General features: G+C 36.2%; 2 protein-coding genes across 2 annotated transcripts; one reads left to right on the forward strand and one right to left on the reverse strand.

Moving 5' to 3' along the window:
- Nucleotides 1-228: 228 nt before the first annotated feature.
- Nucleotides 229-16,571, forward strand: LOC308686498 (ubiquitin-associated domain-containing protein 2-like; the record flags this gene model as incomplete). Its single annotated transcript, XM_081394924.1, has 7 exons — nucleotides 229-430; nucleotides 1,282-1,409; nucleotides 4,616-4,735; nucleotides 8,573-8,679; nucleotides 13,116-13,239; nucleotides 13,924-13,971; nucleotides 16,317-16,571. Coding segments are annotated over exons 1-7 (816 nt in total), but the record flags the coding sequence as incomplete, so codon positions are not given.
- On the reverse strand, nucleotides 8,352-11,713 carry LOC308686499 (G-protein coupled receptor 183-B-like). Its single transcript, XM_081394925.1, has 2 exons — nucleotides 11,535-11,713; nucleotides 8,352-10,909 (listed from the first exon to the last, which is right to left on the reverse strand). Exon 2 carries the CDS (start codon nucleotides 10,886-10,888, stop codon nucleotides 9,818-9,820), a length of 1,071 nt encoding a protein of 356 aa, XP_081251051.1. The 5' UTR covers nucleotides 10,889-10,909; nucleotides 11,535-11,713; the 3' UTR covers nucleotides 8,352-9,817.
- Nucleotides 16,572-17,327: the final 756 nt, after the last annotated feature.

The following is a 17,327-nucleotide window of genomic DNA, read 5'->3' on the forward strand; positions in this document are numbered from 1 at the left end:
TGGAAATTTCGTTAGTAACGTTAGCCTAATCTGTTTTTAGAGTTGTTAAATTTTCGACGTACTAACTTATTTATGTGAAAAGTTAAAATTATGACATATATAGCAGCCATATTTATAAGTCAAAATTATTGACATAAAAGTCGAAACAACCCTCACCTGTGTGGTAAAGTCACTACTAACTCACGGCCTCTAGTGGCTAATAACAGAAAACGCATATTTCGTGGGAGTGACGCAGATGAAGTTTGTCTCCTGCGAGGCACCATCCTTGATACCCTTTCCCCTTTCCCTCTCTCATAGCGAGATTTCCATTTAGCTTCTAATGTTTTTACGTTGTAAATTCAGTGCCTTTAAAGCGTAATCTTGTTAGTCTTCTTAGTTATATTCCGCGTAAGTGGCATGATGTTTACGTCCACCGGTTCGTGGGGATTGTGTAAGTATAGCTCAAAATCATCATGTCATGAAGATCATATCCTGCTGTCATTCATTCAGATTATGACCTTTAATCGATTATTATCGCACTTCACACAACATCCTTCCTTACTTTCAAATGATTTTGCTTTGACTCATGATTTAAAGCAGGAAGTGTTGCTATCGTTTTAAAATTTGGGGGTGAAACCAGGCGCTGCTCTCGGAAATGCGACATGACACAGAATTACCATTTGTGTGTTATTATTATTGTGTTAAGTCTTTACTATGAGAGCTAGACATATAGAGACTGAATGAACTCTTCTTAAAATCACCATAACCAACACCACCTTCTTGAAAAACGAAAGCCAAAGAGCCTCAGTTCACATCATTACTGATGTAATAATGAAAATTCATTTACCTTTTCTTAAGCTGTTTTAAGCCTGTGACTTTATTTCTTCTGTGAAATACAAAATAATTATATCTTTCGATTTTAAATTTGGTTTACATTTTTTAAAATGCCATAGACAGTTTGAGGATTTAAGATACCAAAACATAGAAGAATATTGCTTATTTGAATGTACTGAAAGAGTTCAAGAGATGTCATGAATTTATTTTAATTTAAATACTTTTTTTCAACAGAAATAAAATATCTATGTCATGACATTGACCCATATTATAAAAAAACTTGTATAGTAGGCTATTTCAATGATACTAAAATAACACTGACAAAAACCAGTGTGTCTGACTGCCGTCTATGCTGACTGCACTTGGTGAACTCACATATTTACCAAAAGGACCCATATTTGGAAAATAAACTTTCATCCTTTGACATGACAAAGGATTTAACAATACAACTTCTCTGCTGTCCTACAGATAAAGCTCCCCTGTCCAAGAGCTTATTGCTGCTTCCTACAGTCCTCTCTGTACTGCTGACTGTGCTTCTGCCTCAGTACCAGGATATGTTCATATACAACATCCAGGCTGTCAGGCAGGGCAAACAGGTGAGATAATACACCAATCTTCTTGAATTTACTTGAATAATTCAGTGCACTATATAAAATGCACACTTTTAAAGTCAGCATGAAACTGAAGGTGTGGTAGTCTTTTCTTCGCTATTGCAACGGCGGGACATGATTTTGTCCATCAGGAATTGATTGGATTGTTTTGGTTTGCAATAGCTGTGTGATCTTATGTGAGTGACGAATTGTGCCGCCCTTGTGCCGAAAACACGTCACCTGACCAGAGAAGAGATGTTGTTGCAAGAAGTTATTTTGATGAAAGATTACAAAAAATAAAAAAGATAAAAAAATTGTGTGTGAAATTGTGCACATATTAAAGGTGCTGTATGTAGCTTTTCTACCAAAATGAATCCTTTTTTTATTGCCTGTGTGTGAAGGGGTTGTAATCTCACATTAAAATTATCCACTTTGCAGGTTTTGCTATTACCTCTGAAAGCAAGTATTCTTATTTTTATGTGAAGGCTCCGGGTCGGATTTACCGCCAGTGACGTGACCTGCATGCGCGCTCCCGAGCCTCTCGCCTCGTCTAGCCTACTGACTGACTTTGCACTCAACAGCGACGACACTGCAACTTATGACATGGACTTATGACTTATGCAACTTTTGACATGTCTGATAACACTAAGAAACGACCTGCGCCCAGCAAAACACAGACTCCAACACAAACTCCACATATTGATAAAAAAACAAAAAAGTTTTTTCTGCTGAAGCTCGTAAGGCCAGACGTGAATCGGATGAACTTCTATGGCAAGCCGTTTTAACTTTTATTCATTTCCAGGATATGAATCCTTGATATCAACAATTCAATTTTCACTAGTTAAAATTCTAATTCTTGATATCAGGAATAATGTTTCTACTAGTAACAATGGCAATTTTTGATATCAGGAATTACATTTCAACTAGTAAAAATGTTCATTCTTGATATCAAAAATTGAATTTTAACTAGTAAAAACTATAATTCTTGGTATTAACAATTGAATTTAAATTAGTAAAAACTATAATTCTTGATATTAACAATTTATATCCTGGGAATGGCAATAGGCAAGCCGTTTTGACTTTTAATCATTCACAGGATATGAATTCTTGATATCAACAACTAAATTTTCACTAGTTAAAATGATAGTTATTGATATCAGGAATTAGATTTCTACTAGTAATAATGCTAATTCTTGATATCAGTATGTACATTTTCACTAGTTAAAATGATAATTCTTGATATCAACAATTGAATTTCAACTAGTAAAAACTATAATTCTTGATATCTGTAATTGTATTTTCTCTAGTGAAATGTCACCATAGGCTGCCATTCAAAATCAATTGTTGATATCAAGAATAGATTTCTTACTAGTTAAAATTCCAGTTTCACATATCAGAAATACAATTCTTACTAGTAAAAACCTTTATTTTTGATATCAAGAATTCAATTGTCACTAGTTGAAATGTCTATTCTTGATATCAACAATTGTATTGCTACTAGTAACAATGTTCATTTTTTATATCAATAATTCCATTTTCACTAGTGACAATGTTAATTTCTGATATCAAGAATGTGATTGTTACTAGTAAGAAAGCCATTTTAGATATCTGAAATAATATTGATATCAGAAATACATTTTCAGATAGCAAAAATGAAATTTTTTACTAGTAGCAATTAAATTGTTGATATCAATAATAGATATTTCAACTAGTGACAATTGAATTATTGATATCAGTAATTCACATTTTTACTAGTAACAATGTAATTATTGATATCAAAAATCAAAAAAAATATTTCTACTAGTAAGAAATCAATTCTTGATATCAACAATTGATTTTGAATGGCAGCCTATGGTGAGATTTCACTAGTGAACATATAATTACAGATATCAAGAATTCAATTGTTGATATCAAGAATTACATTCTTGATATCAAGAATTACATTTTTGATATCAACAATTCAATTGTCGATATCAAAAATTAAATTGTTGATATCAAAAATGTAATTCTTGATATCAACAATTCATATCCTGGAAATGAATAAAAGTTAAAACGGCCTGCCATAGAACTTCGGGTGAGAAAATACGGCTCAACATCGGCAGGGCATTTGAATAATGGAGAAACCTTATCTACAAACCTAGAATGTACATTTCCTGAAGAAAATGTGAAGTGGTGCTTGCAGTGGCAGAATTCGGCACGGTTGCTAGGGTTCCATACTTATCAAGGTACGAGCATGGAGCATTAGTTCAACGTCAAGCTGATAAAAGTAGCCTATTATTTTAACGTTGCAGTGGGAGTTTACCTGAGTTTCCAGCATGTTGTGGGATGCTTTGTGTGTTACGTCCGGTTGCGTCTCAGTCTGGCCGGTACCCACAGTGCTCGCTCATAAATTCGAGCACGCGTAAAGCCTGTTTTATACTTCTGCGTCGAACTGCCGCCGTAGCTACGTCGTAGGCTTTGTGTAGCGCGCGTACCCTACGGCGTACCCTGACGTGCACCTCTCCAAAAATGTAACAACGCGTCAATTCTACGCGGACACAAGCGCGGTGATTGGTCTGCCAGAACCCCTCCCTCGGGGTTTCACATGCTCCCTAGGTGCGCGTCAACGCGGACAACGACACAGAAGTATAAATTAAAACCAACACGTTGCCTACGGCGTATAGGCTCCGGCGTAGGTCCGACGCAGAAGTATAATGAGGCCTTAAGAGCACGCGCTTGTAAACTTATTGGTTGCAATCTGAAACATCACCACTAGAGGCCGCTAAAAACCACATACAGCACCTTTAAATCATTTATAATACATACTGCAGTATTCCTTTAAAAAGATAAAAATTGTCCATTTTGATTTCGTGGTAAATTTAACACTGTAAATTGCTCTAAAATGTTTTTGTAGTAAAATAATTTAGCTATTGTGTCAAAAGCAAAAAAAAAAAAAATGGTTTTCCGTATTGGTTATAAGATATTTAAAGGAGTAGTTCATTTGAGAATTAAAATGTCCTGATAATTTGCTCACCCCCTTGTCATCCGAGATGTTGATGTCTTTCTTTCTTCATAAAAGATGCGTTATTAGTCATTCTCTTGCCATAGTTCCTTTCGTCTTTTGTTGCTATCAATTTTCACATATAATCGATACATTTTATTGGATTGTGATTGTCTATAATATTTTTGAAATATTTCTAATATTGTGTGTGTTTTCCATGTGTCTCTTCTAGTTCTGGAGGCTGGTGAGTGGACGGCTCATCTGCCTGGACCTGAAAGACACTTTCTGCAGCAGTTTGCTTATCTACAATTTCCGCATATTTGAGAGGAGGTTTGGCAGCCACAAATTTGCTGTAAGTATCAGGTGTCAATAATCCGCTCGTTAAGTCTGACGTCACGTGTCACTGCTTTCTGGTCCAAACACTCTATCAGATGCCAAAAGCAAACAAGGAACGGTGCTAATATACACTCACAGTGTGATGTAATACTATTTTATATGTTTTATAAATCATTCAAATACTGCTCTCCGGGACACCGTGAGCACGGAGAGACTGTAGTGTACACCTTACGTTTTTAAAAGCTAACCTTAAATGTGTAATATGAATGAATAGTGCTCATAAATGGCTGTTGAGATAGTATTGTCAAGTGAAACGAGTTGAGGCTTGGACCTGAACACGGCGTTCATTACGTTGCAACTTAACAAGCGACTAGCGCCTTTTTTTTTTTTTTTTTTTTTTTTTTTTACTTCTGTTTTTTATATTACATTGCAAAATCTATGCAGTACAAATATGAGATTTATTTCTGAAAAAAAAAAGTTTTTGGAAAGCGCAAAGTGGTTTTCAGAAAGTCTCAAAATATTTTTTTAGTTTTTTTACTTTAACTTTTAGGGGAGTGACTTTTTCCTTACACTGTTTGTGAAGTATTAGTTAATATAAATGTTAATGGAGTATTTACAACAAATGCCTCTGCTTTGTTGTACCGAAGAACCCATTTTCTTAAAACATTCCCTGCGTAAAATTGTACGGTATATAAATATATAAATTCATCATTAGAGTTGTCAGGCGATTACATTTCTTAATCTAATTAATTACATAATGTGCTGATTAATATAAATTAATTGCAAATTAATCGCACGTCAATTTTGAGATGGTCCTCACTGCAGAACACGAAATCCAGGGGGAGGAGTTGGATCCAGATCCAACTCCTCCCACCTTACATATTCCTAAACCTACCCATCTCCACCCCCTGATCCCTGAACCCACCCCTAAACCTAACAATCTCCACCCCTTAGATCTGGATCCAACTCCGCCCCCTGGATCTCGTGTACTGCAGTGAGGTGCTACTGTCAATTTTGGCTTATAAATTACACGCCAAAAGTTAATTTGGTCACACTTCAGTTTAAGGTCCAGTTCTTACTATTAACTATGACTTTTGCCTCTTACTGCTTATTAATATTTAGTAATGTAGTTGTTAAGTTTAGGTGTTGGGTAGAATTATAATAGTTAATAGTGAGAATTGGACCCTAAACTAAAGTGTTACAGATCATTTAAAGTCATTATTGTGTTAGATGAGAAAATCATTGAATAGACATTACAAAAAGTAACTTTAGAAAGAAATAATTAGATCCAACATAGAATTTATTACACACAAACTTTTAAAACTACAATGTTGCCAAAATATTTTTTTCAGAAGCTGCATCTGAAGTGGCATTTAGCAGTCCCTCCAGGATTTCATGATTTTTTTTGTGTGATTTTTGCGATCAAAATGACTTTTGATTTTGTGGTGGTAATTTCTAGGGCTGTACTCAACCAAAGAAAATCTTGGTCGACCGAAGTCCTGAAATTTTCGACTAGAAATCGACTAAAATCGACTAAAAATGACGTTAGAAAAAAACCCCGTTAAATTAATTAGATGCGCACTTTGCGCAGGACTTGGTAGCCTTGTTGTCCGCCTAAATGAATTATAAATAAACATAAACAACTAGTAGGCTATTTGCAGTATATTAAATCGTTTTTGACCTAATTATTTTGCACTGAAATGAGTCTGACACTCGAGTTTGTCAGCTCTGACGGCGCTGCATCACGTGCACCTGCGCAATATCATAGCTTATGATTTCCGAAAATAGTACTATGTTGTCAACTAGTGATATCATCACAAGAACTGTTGAGGAATATGCAACATAATTTAGACAATTATTTTTGTCATATGTTATAATAAGTTATAACTGTCAGACGCTATCATTTCACCGTGCATGTCCTCGCACCGAGCGAGGCTGAACATGAGCTCAGCGTCGCAGCTGAGTCACGAATAGACTATTAATATTAAATTAAAGCTTTTACTCTTAATAAACACAAAAGGCACGTCCACTTTAATAAAAAAATAATATTTATTAAACAAACCAGATCAAGAGCAGAAACGAAATAAAGTGCATAACTGAAAAATAAAGCATCCTAGGCTCAAAACTAACACACCAACAGCACAGCACAATTGCGCATTAGGCTCCAAATAAAAAATAAAAAAGTTAGGTTATCACACTAAAACATTGAAATATGCAAATTCTAATATGTTCATATAGCCTTCTCAAAACAGACAGGGCAAGCTAACGCAGACAAGTGAGCTTAACGTTACCACTTTTAGATGATATGTCATGTTTGTCGTCAAGCTGTGGAAAACTGTTGCTTGCAAACTTTGCATTCGACCTTTTTCATGTTATCAATTTTAACAAAATGCTGCCACACTGTCGATTTCTTTGTTGTTGACATGTTAGAAGAGGACTGACTATTAAACGCTCTCACAATTAAATAAATAATATTCAGCATCAAACCTTCTATGCTCGACGCTCTCTCTTGGGTTGGACTAATCCAAAAAAGGTGAAAACAAGGGGGGTGTTTTGAAGACAGACTGTTACAGTGAAACAAGGGTACTCTGAAAACACCCCCATTAGCAGTTAGTGCTTTCCACCTGATGAAATGAGCGCGCCTCAGCGCGGCAAAACTGATGAAATAAACGCGGCAGAAAATCGACCAATCAGAATTTTGGTCGAACCAGAACGTATCGACCAACTAATCGACTAATCGACTAGGGCAGTACAGCCCTAGTAATTTCCAGAAATTTGTGGAAAAATTTGCGATTTTTATATTTTATAATAAGGACATCACTTTTACCATAATAGTATTATGTCAAATGCACAATAGTCATACATGACACAAATCACAAACAAAATGCATAAAGCTTGTTTATTTTGGTCTAATCAAATTCTCATCAAATTAACTAATTAACATTGCTTCAACTTTTTATGTCATAATTATGATTTAAGTATGTCATAAATGCGGGAATGGGCTTCCATACACGGGTGCCATTAATATGATTGCAAAATGAAATACTCTAAACCACCAGTAGGTTGCGGCAAGTCACTGTCTTAATGAGTGAATCATTCATTCAACCGATTCATTTCAAACGGCTGATTCATTCAGCAATGAAGCAAGTGGCCATTTTAATGATAGGTCACTGAATTAATGGCTCACTCGATTTGTTAAAACCGCGGGTTCATTTAGTAATGAAACACCACTGTGTGTTGCTTAGAGAAGCTCAACAGTTCTTCTGTGACTTTGAAACTGTTTTCATTGGTGAAATTGAGCAAAAACTGACAATATTGTGTCTAAAATGTAACACAACATTAACGTCTTTAACTGTTGTATAAAATCAATATCACATTTGCAGTACACAGTACTCTTACTTGTGTGATTTTCTTAAACTATATGAAAGTACATAAATTTTAGACAAAAACCCATACAGGGGAATTTTTTTGCCCCCATTTTATACATTTTAGTGGCATTTTAACTGCATTCTAATAGGCTTCATTAATGCAGTCAAAAGTACCAGTATAGTACTGACCACGCTACTAGTTCAAGATAAAGTGCATAAAGGTCAAACGGAAACATGGAGCATTTGATCATTTGACTATTTTTTGGAAGCATTTAAAATATACAAAACTTAAGCAGGTTTTTTTTTTTTTTATGGAATCAAAAGACTTTTCACATGTTACCAAACATTTCCTTTATTGTGCTCACCCATTCACATGCTAATGACTTAAAACTTCTATATTTTATGTTGTTGTTAAAATGTCATTATGCTTTTGGAGAAAACTGTACACCTAAAACATTGTCATATTTTTTGACCATGATGTTTAGTCCTTCCTTTTTGGAGCCTGGATTCTCTCTGCTTTTGTGGACTTGCTGCTGACAGAGGCTCTTCGCTTCATGTTTGAACTTCAGGTGGATGTTCTTCCAGCTGGACTGTGAGTAACATGACTTTCTGTACCATGTTTAGCTCTTTACAAACTATTAGGCGTTTTCAACAGTTTTGCCATGTGCATTTACTGTATGCTGCAAGCACAGAATGTATTATCAAAGAATGGCATCAAATTCAAGCAACACTGTCTGTTATGTAAAAGTGCGAGTGTCTCGTGGAACAAACATCAACTTCCCTTTTTGACATTGTCATTTGGATGAACTTTCTTGTCTCATTGTATTGTTGTGAAAGTATTCTTTACTTCACCAATATATGAAATGAATGTTGAAATGACAAGGTCTTATGACTACAACAGGAACAGTATCTTGTGAAAGTAAAGTACACTCTTATTTCAAGTCATTTCCTTTGTACTACTAGCTCTCAGACAATTCTTTATAAGATACTTTCGTAGAGTGGTCTTGGTAATCTGTAATAACAACACTTTTTTTAAGTCTTATGAAATCCACAAAGTACATGTTTCAGATGTCATCATCTTTCAGCTTGACTTGTGACATCTTGGTTGATTCATCCACACTCACTTTTTCACAATAAAAAAAAACGCTTTTTGATATAGTTTAACTGCCGTCTTTTGCAATTTTCAAACGTATTTATTGGAAAACCATTATCTGTTCTTCAGTAAAGGGATAGTTCTCTCAAAAATGCCCAAACCTTTTTGACTTTCTGTCTTCTGTGGACACAAAATCAAAAATATTTTGAAGAATGATAATAACCAAACCGTTTTGGTGGCCATTGACTTCCATTGTATGGTCAAAAAAAAAAGAGAAAAACAAGCCACACCAGCTAGACATTTGTTAAAATGTCTTCTTTTATGTTCCATAGAAGAAAGAAAGTCATGCCATTTTGAAACTGGTTAGTAAATATTGACAGAATTTTCAATTATCAATTACATTTTGAATGAACATTTTTTTTCCTCTCTCAACATGGATGGCAGTGCTTGCCAGTGTCCACCTGTTTCATGAAGTGTGAAGGGACACATTTGGTGTCTATGACCGTTAGTGACCATTTAGGCCATTTGTGGTATCAGTTAGCCTCGTTAGTGGCTTTTAATCCTCAATTCTTTTTTCCCACATGCAAGTTTGTTGTGACGTTTCATCACCTTATGTCGGCTTTTGTCGGTAACAGTTTTACTGACCTTCTCTAATAGAGTTCATAGGTATTTTGTTGTTTTTGCGGCGTGTGCCGTGCACATCACCTGTGCCTGAACTTTCATGCGAGGCTCTTCCAACACTGGAGAAGTGGGTGCCAACCTGCCACTTCATCATCCTCATCACTTTCTGCTTATAGCCTTTACACGCGAAGAAGTAAACAAAGGGATCCAGGCATGAATTCAGGTTCATAAGACACACTGTAATATGCAGGGATATCTGAAAGGATTGAAGCTCCGTGCAGTCTGGTTCATAGATAAGTTTCCGAATCATGTATTGCAGGAGGTCTATATGGTATGGGCTGAAACACACCACAAATACAAATACCACCCCTGCGATAACTCCTCTTGCTTTTTTGGTCCTTCCAGAACGTTCCGTTAGCCGATTCGACTTTGCTGCTAGACATAATTTATGGGTCAGTATGGAATAGCAAGCGATAATTATCGCAACCGGGGCGACAAAGCCTAGAACTACTCCTGTGATCAGCATGTAGGGCAGCCCTTCGAAAACTCCCTCAAAGTTGGGGTATTCCATACAGGTGATATTGCCATCAGGCTCTTGTTTGACCAAGTCAATGGTCAGGAGAGGCAATGTCTGGGCAAACACCAGCAGCCATATGGCAATACACACAAACTTTGCATTTTTTGCCTTTCTCAATTTCACCAGCCTCAGAGGAAACACCAGTGCCACAAAACGATCGACTGCCAGACAGGTCATGAAGTTAACTCCGGCATAGCAGTTCAAATAGAAGAGCAGTGCTGTGGCTTTACAGAGTCCTTCCCCCATGGGCCAGTTGAAGCCACGGCCGTAGTAAACAGCTCGTAAGGGAAGCGACAGGCAGAATAGTATATCAGACACAGCCAGGTTGGCAGAATAAAGAGTGGTTGAATTAAGTTTGGTGATTTTGGAGATCACCACATAAAGAGCCAGGGCATTTCCAAAAAGTCCCACTGGACATATGATGGAGTAGATCAGAGGTATGAGAACTCGCGCCACTGGACGATGATCATACAAGTTGGTGCAGTTTTGGCTGAAATCTTGATTCGTCATAGTTATACACAGGAGAGTTCACTGAAAAGAGAGAGGCAACTGGTATTATATATATATAAATATATATATAGTTCTTTGTACTCTCTTTTTATATATATATATATAGAAAGGTTCACGCGAAGAGTATATACGTTTTGAAACTTTTGAGTGATAGTATTATAATAATAGTAATTATAGTAATTTTTTAAAATGTTTTTGAAAAAAGTCTCTCATACTCCCCAAGACTGCTTTTATTTGATCAGCAATACAGTTTAAACAGTAATATTGTGAATTATTATTACAATGTAAAATAACTGTTTTCTTTTTTTAATGTAATTTAAAAATTAATTTACATTTATTTTTCATTTACATTTTTTTAATGCAATTTTATTCTGGCAAAGCAGCCATAACTCCATTCTTCATGTCACATGATCCTTCATAAATCATTATAATATGCTGATTTGGTGCTCAAATAACATTTCTTATAATTATCAATGTTGAATACAGTTAATACGTTGCTTAATGTTAATATCTGCTTAATATTTTTGTGTAAAACAATAATTGCAAACATGGTCACCATAAAACTATATAAGATCTTTTCTGAAACATATTTTCTTTCCAAGACGTATATACTTTTATCTATAATTTAATGGAATGATATACTCACCAGATGGCATAGAGAAGATCTTTAGTCAGACATTTGTGCTACTCTTTCTCTATATCTAATCTCACTTTTAAAGTGTAGCAGTATAAAAGTGAGAAACGGTGAGAGTTTAGCATCTCTTCCTGCCTCTTTCTAAAACTGTCTGTTACTCTGTTCCTCTCTTTCCTTTTACCTCTCTCGCTTACTAGCAGTGTGGGGAGGCTGCTTAAGTTTATATGGGGAAGTGACAAAACGTGTGGCTTTCACTGAGACTTTTTACGTCAGACAACCATTACTGTTGATTTGTATTGAATCCCCATTGAAAAACACATTTAGTTTCCTACATCAATACAAATTACATTTTAAAACTAAGTGAGCTAGTTAAGTCCTATCATCTTTTTTTTATCAAGGAAACAATGTATATGTATAAAGAAAATGTGTATATATATATATATATATGTATAAAGAAAATGTATATACATATATATATATATATATATATATATTGCAATTATATATTGATGCAACCATATTCAGAATTTTGCAATCTATGTTGCTTCATTGTACTGAGAATTGGACGTTCGTTTTATTGGCTCATCTGCTTTCCTCCATCTTAAAACTACTTGGAAACTACTTACCACAGAGCTTATCTATTGTACACATAAATTCTAACAAATATTATGCTTATGTCTGTGCAATATGTAGGCATTTGACGTACGGCACTTCTCTGTTTCCTCTTTTATTTGTATATTATATGAAGTATTGTGAGGTAACAATGTTTTTGGTCTTTATTACATTAAAAATAAATATTAAGGTGGAAGGAAACTGTCATTTCAACTAAAAGGGGACATATGCAATTTTACATTTTCAACTTCCTTTAGTGTGTAATGTGCTGTTTAAACGTGAAAAAGTTACAAAGCACAGTCTCTCCAAAATATGAGTAAGCACTGATTCCAAACTCCCTGAAACGCCTCAAATGTAGTCTTGAGTTTTCTTCTGGGAACGTACACGTCAAAATATTTCTCATTTAAATAATTACCGCCCAAGGCATTCCTCAAAAAAGGGGGGACGTGGTCTCTCGTTGAGTTGAGTTGCGTTCGTAAGTTTGTTGAAACTTGTGGTTATTGTAAGGGGTATGACATTTCTTAAACATGCTCAAAGCGGTTCACCAATCACAACACACTAGTTCAGCCAACCAATCTTCCTTTTTGGAAGGAGGTGCTTCATGGAGACCAGAACTAAATAGAGCATTACTGACAGACTGAGAAGAGAGGTTCTGCGACAGTGTAAAATATGTGATTATTTTTTTATTTTTTTATTTTAATTCAAGCATCAAAACCTATTCTAGTAGACCCCAAAAGTCCCTAAATTTAAACATTTCTTGAAAATACATTTTGCATATGAATATATTTTATACTTTTTTTTCAAAACCATATGAAACTAAGACAAGGATTATATTTCTAAGAACTTTCACATGTGTTTTAAACTAGATTTTAAGATTTTCTCTTTTAGAAACTGTCATATGTTACTATCAACAAGGTTGAGGATTGACTTTCAATGATTTTCCCTGTTTCTAACTTGTTTTTTTGTTTGTTTTTTTCTCAGGCTGGGCCCAGTCTTTGCTCTCTTTGTGCCTTTCTACAACTCCATCCCACGTGTTCAGGTCACTCAGCTGCTTGGCCATGTCTCAATCACAAACAAGTCTCTGACATACATTGTGGGTGCACAGGTGAGCTCAGACTGCAATTAACAAATCCTTTTTTTATTTATTTTTTTAAGATTATCTCAAAAGCTACATAGAAAAAGTAAAAGTCACTGCTGCATGAGATCTCAAGATAATAAATGTCATTTACTGGCAGTCACACGCTTTCTCCTCAAGCAAGTGAAGTTCATATGCAGTTTAAATGGTTAAAACACCATTTTGCAAGAGCAGAAACCACATATAAAATGTCTGTAAGATAACAGAGGCAAGACACATGAGAAATCCTGCAGTACCTGAGAACATATTATTTGTGGTTTGTGTTTCGGGGCTGTTTTTTGATATTAAAGATAACAGATGAAGTTGCACATTTACTCAGTAGAAAAACAGACAAGAGTAGATGGCATTTGAACATTTAAAGATTCATCACCATTTTCAGTTCTGCATACACAAACATGGCTTTAACATACCCACTTCCAACTAACCAACGTATTTTAATCTTGTAATATTAGATGATTTGGTTTCATTAAGTTAATGTTTTTTTGTTCCACTCTTGCATCAAATAAAAATTTTCTTTATATCATGCAATTGTTTATGGATGCAGTTAGGGCTGGTTGTAAATTAGTGTTGCTGGTTTGAGAGGCGTCAGAGATATTTTGTAGATGTAAAAGTTCTGAATTTCTTCTGTGGTCTGTTCTTTTATCTTGTCATCAGCTCCTGACGTCAAGTGCCTACATGTGGATTGTTGCTTGTAGTGGACTGGTAAGAATAACGGCTCATGTAGATTTGCATTACATTTCTGTGTTTGCTTGTTTTGATCTGAAATGGTCTTTAGTAAGTTTGATTACAAGTGCATAGTGAAGTTAAATATGACACACAATAATAAAGCGAGATCCACTGGTCTGAGAAGTCATTGTTACCATAGAAATAAAATTGTTGTGGAGATTTTTGGAGGGTAGTGGAAATTAGCTAGGTAACATTAAATAAATAGGTACCTTCCTATAGCTACTATAGGATGATTTACCATTAGAGCTTACAGTGATGGTGTTTTCTTGTAAAAAAAATACATTAAAGGTGCAATGTGTAATATTTAGCGGCATCTAGTGGTGAGGTTTGCGAAACAGTCAGTCACTCGCGGCCTATCCCTCCATTTGCAAACTCGAAGGAGAAGCTACGGTGGCCGACGTAGGATCGGAAGATGTCGTCGTCTGAGTCAGCAGAGAGTAGCAAGTCAAGCAATGAGGTTTCTTTATATTATATTTTATATTAAATTACATTTACTTAATTATTCAGTAAAACCACGTTATTGCGATTGTTATTTTTACTTGTTCATCATTGTGTTAGTCTTTTATTCACTGACTTTACCATAGCTTGTTTCCATGCTAGTTAGTATAAGATAAGAGCTATGGATAAGAGCATGAAAGCAGCTGGGTAAGGGGAAATAGCTAACGTTACGATGTCCGAGGCGTCGTTCAGACAGCATGTTTTTCTCCACGTTTGCAGAGTCAGGGACAACCTGAGTATTCTGCTGCGTCTTTTTCTGCTGCTTCTCATTCAAGTTAGTGACGAAACGCGCTCTGTAGCGCTGTTTGTTCGCTGTCGGCTACAGTAGAAACATGACGTCACGATATGTCGACCTTCAGAAGGGGGGTGCCCGCGGTTATGTAGATATAAATGACTCATTCTAATGACTCATTCTAAGGTAATAAAAACATAACGGTTCATTAAGTAAGGTCTTTATACACCACTGAAAACATAGTTATGGATCTTATATTGTATTTCTGTCAATAGATCCTCAGAAATATTACACATTGCACCTTTAAAAAGATGAAAAACTCCCTGTACCACATAATTCAAAATGTCTTCTTTTCTGTTCCACTGAATAAAGAAATTCAAACTGGTTTGCAATGACATGTCCAGGTGAGACTTCTATTACTAGTGCCATATAGCAATACAAGTCGAACTGTCTTGAGCATTATCTCTGCTTGCTAAATGAGCTGCCAGCGCGTAGATGAGGAAAATATGTGTGTCAACTTTTAGAAGTACATTACCATACAGTAGATCTCTTAAAAGCATAGACTGTAAAAAAAGATGGACGACGCCCCTTCGCTCTCTTCCATTGATGAGAACTGAAGCCGCCAGTGTCCCGATATGGCGCTGACATATTGGAACTTGAGTCTGCGGGACCAGACCTGCGCAGTAGTGAGCAGGAAGTAAAGCCGCGAAATCAACGCTCCGCCCTCACTCTCGCAGAATGCACTCAGGATTCTGCACACTTTTTAAAAAATTGATTGCAGTACGACAAGAGGCTTGTTAAAATAAAGTAAATACCATCTCCTCAGTCCTCCGAAGATCCCGAAAAAAATGTCCGTTGGTGCTTCAGTGACTACTTCGCTCAGAGAACCTGTCAATCACAGCTGTCAATCATGACGTTACACCACCGCATCACGTAACTAACTAAAAATCAACTTATTTTTTAAACAGACACTTGAACTTACATCGACGTGATAAAAACGACAGCAAATGAAAGAAACCTCGTTTGGAAAAAAGATATTTGAAGTGTAATTTAATTGTTTAGTTGGTCTCACGTCCCGTTGAATTACACGGGGAGGCGGGGCTTATGACCTATACTAGGACCAGTCACCGGGGGGCGATCGAGACGTTTTGGCTTCACTTTTCAGGGCTTGTGCGGCACGCTTGCTTAAAAGCTAATAGAAATAGGTTAAAAGCAACTAAACTCTTTTGACTTGATGGTTTCATTATTCTGGCTCATTGTAGATGTGTTTGAAAGATTTTTTTTTGAAAGGTTCTAGAAAAACTTTTAATGCTTTTTTCTGAAGCCTCGTTTATTAGCCTCCTGCGCTCTATTATACTTACAATGTGTCTGTGGCGCAGCTTGAGGCTGTCTACACTGTTCCTAATCCATTAGTCCTGTTGTCGGAAGTAGCACAAACACTTGGAGTATGTCATAAATAGAATGGGGCATCGGTTTACTCTCTAGGATTTTATTACAAACATCATTGATTAAAATAGGTTCTATTGTCTTTTGTTGTTGTTGCGTTACTGTCATGTTTGTATGGTAAGCGTTTACAATCACTCTGTTCCAGATCGCAGGCATGCTTTATTACAGTAATAAGTTGGCTGTCCAGAAGTTCTTGCGTGTGCCAGAATGGGTGGCCCGATGTGGTTCTGTGCTCCTAGAGCCGGTGTTCTCAGATTCTGAGCCCACTGCAGAGGCTCCGCTGGGGATGGGTGCTACTTTGGACATCCAGAGACAGCAGAGGATGGATATGCTGGACCAGCAACTGCTCCTGACTCAGCTGGCAAACCTCAGGAGAAATGCACAGCAACAGCAGGCTCAGGTACTTCTACAGTACTTTTGTTACAGGGACAGTCCCTCTGGAAATTCCTGGGGTTAAGTGACTCAGTACAGAGCTTTAACCACACGGCTATTCCACCACCCCCTCAGATGACGCAGAAGAACTAGCCTTAAGAACTAGGAGATAGCTGAAGGTCAGCTGAGTGTCTTTTTTTTTTTTTTTTTACTTTTACAAAAGATAAGGGCATCTTGTATCTCACTTACAGCCATGGTTTAGAACAGTAGTTTGTTTTTAATCTTTTTTTTTTTTTTTAACAGAAACAATTATTGAGGGGAGGAAATAAAATAATTATGATTTATTGAGTTTTAGGTATTTTTTAGCATTTTAATTAAGTCAGGTTGTGTTCACACCTGTAGTTCGGTTTGCTTGGTTCTTTTGGTCCGGACCCAAATAAAACACAACAACATTTAATCTCGGTCTGCTTAGCGTTCACATTAGCATTTTTAACACCGAACCTAAAGATATCGAATCTAAAGTCATAGGGATATTTTCACAACCTGATTATTAACAAAATTATCCTGTGTGCTGGTCTTAATGCATTCGTTGTATGTACATAGCCTACTGTACCTATGATGGTATTTGATCTGCTGCAAGGAGACTGGTTCTGATGCCTGTACCGAACTTATGATGGGCAACATCGCGACTATGACAAGAAAAAAACAAGTATGCTTGAGCATTGTCATTTTTAGGGTTGCATCTTGTGATATCATGTCCTGTTTTTGGTTCGTTTACATGTCT

The sequence above is a fragment of the Scardinius erythrophthalmus genome (genome assembly GCF_964197995.2).
Source record: "Scardinius erythrophthalmus genome assembly, contig: HAP1_SCAFFOLD_337, whole genome shotgun sequence".
NCBI lineage: Eukaryota > Metazoa > Chordata > Actinopteri > Cypriniformes > Leuciscidae > Scardinius > Scardinius erythrophthalmus.

Bases quoted from the DNA above. Each gene is read 5' to 3' on its own strand.
- LOC308686499 (XM_081394925.1), bottom strand. From the start codon at position 10,888: ATGACGAATCAAGATTTCAGCCAAAACTGCACCAACTTGTATGATCAT.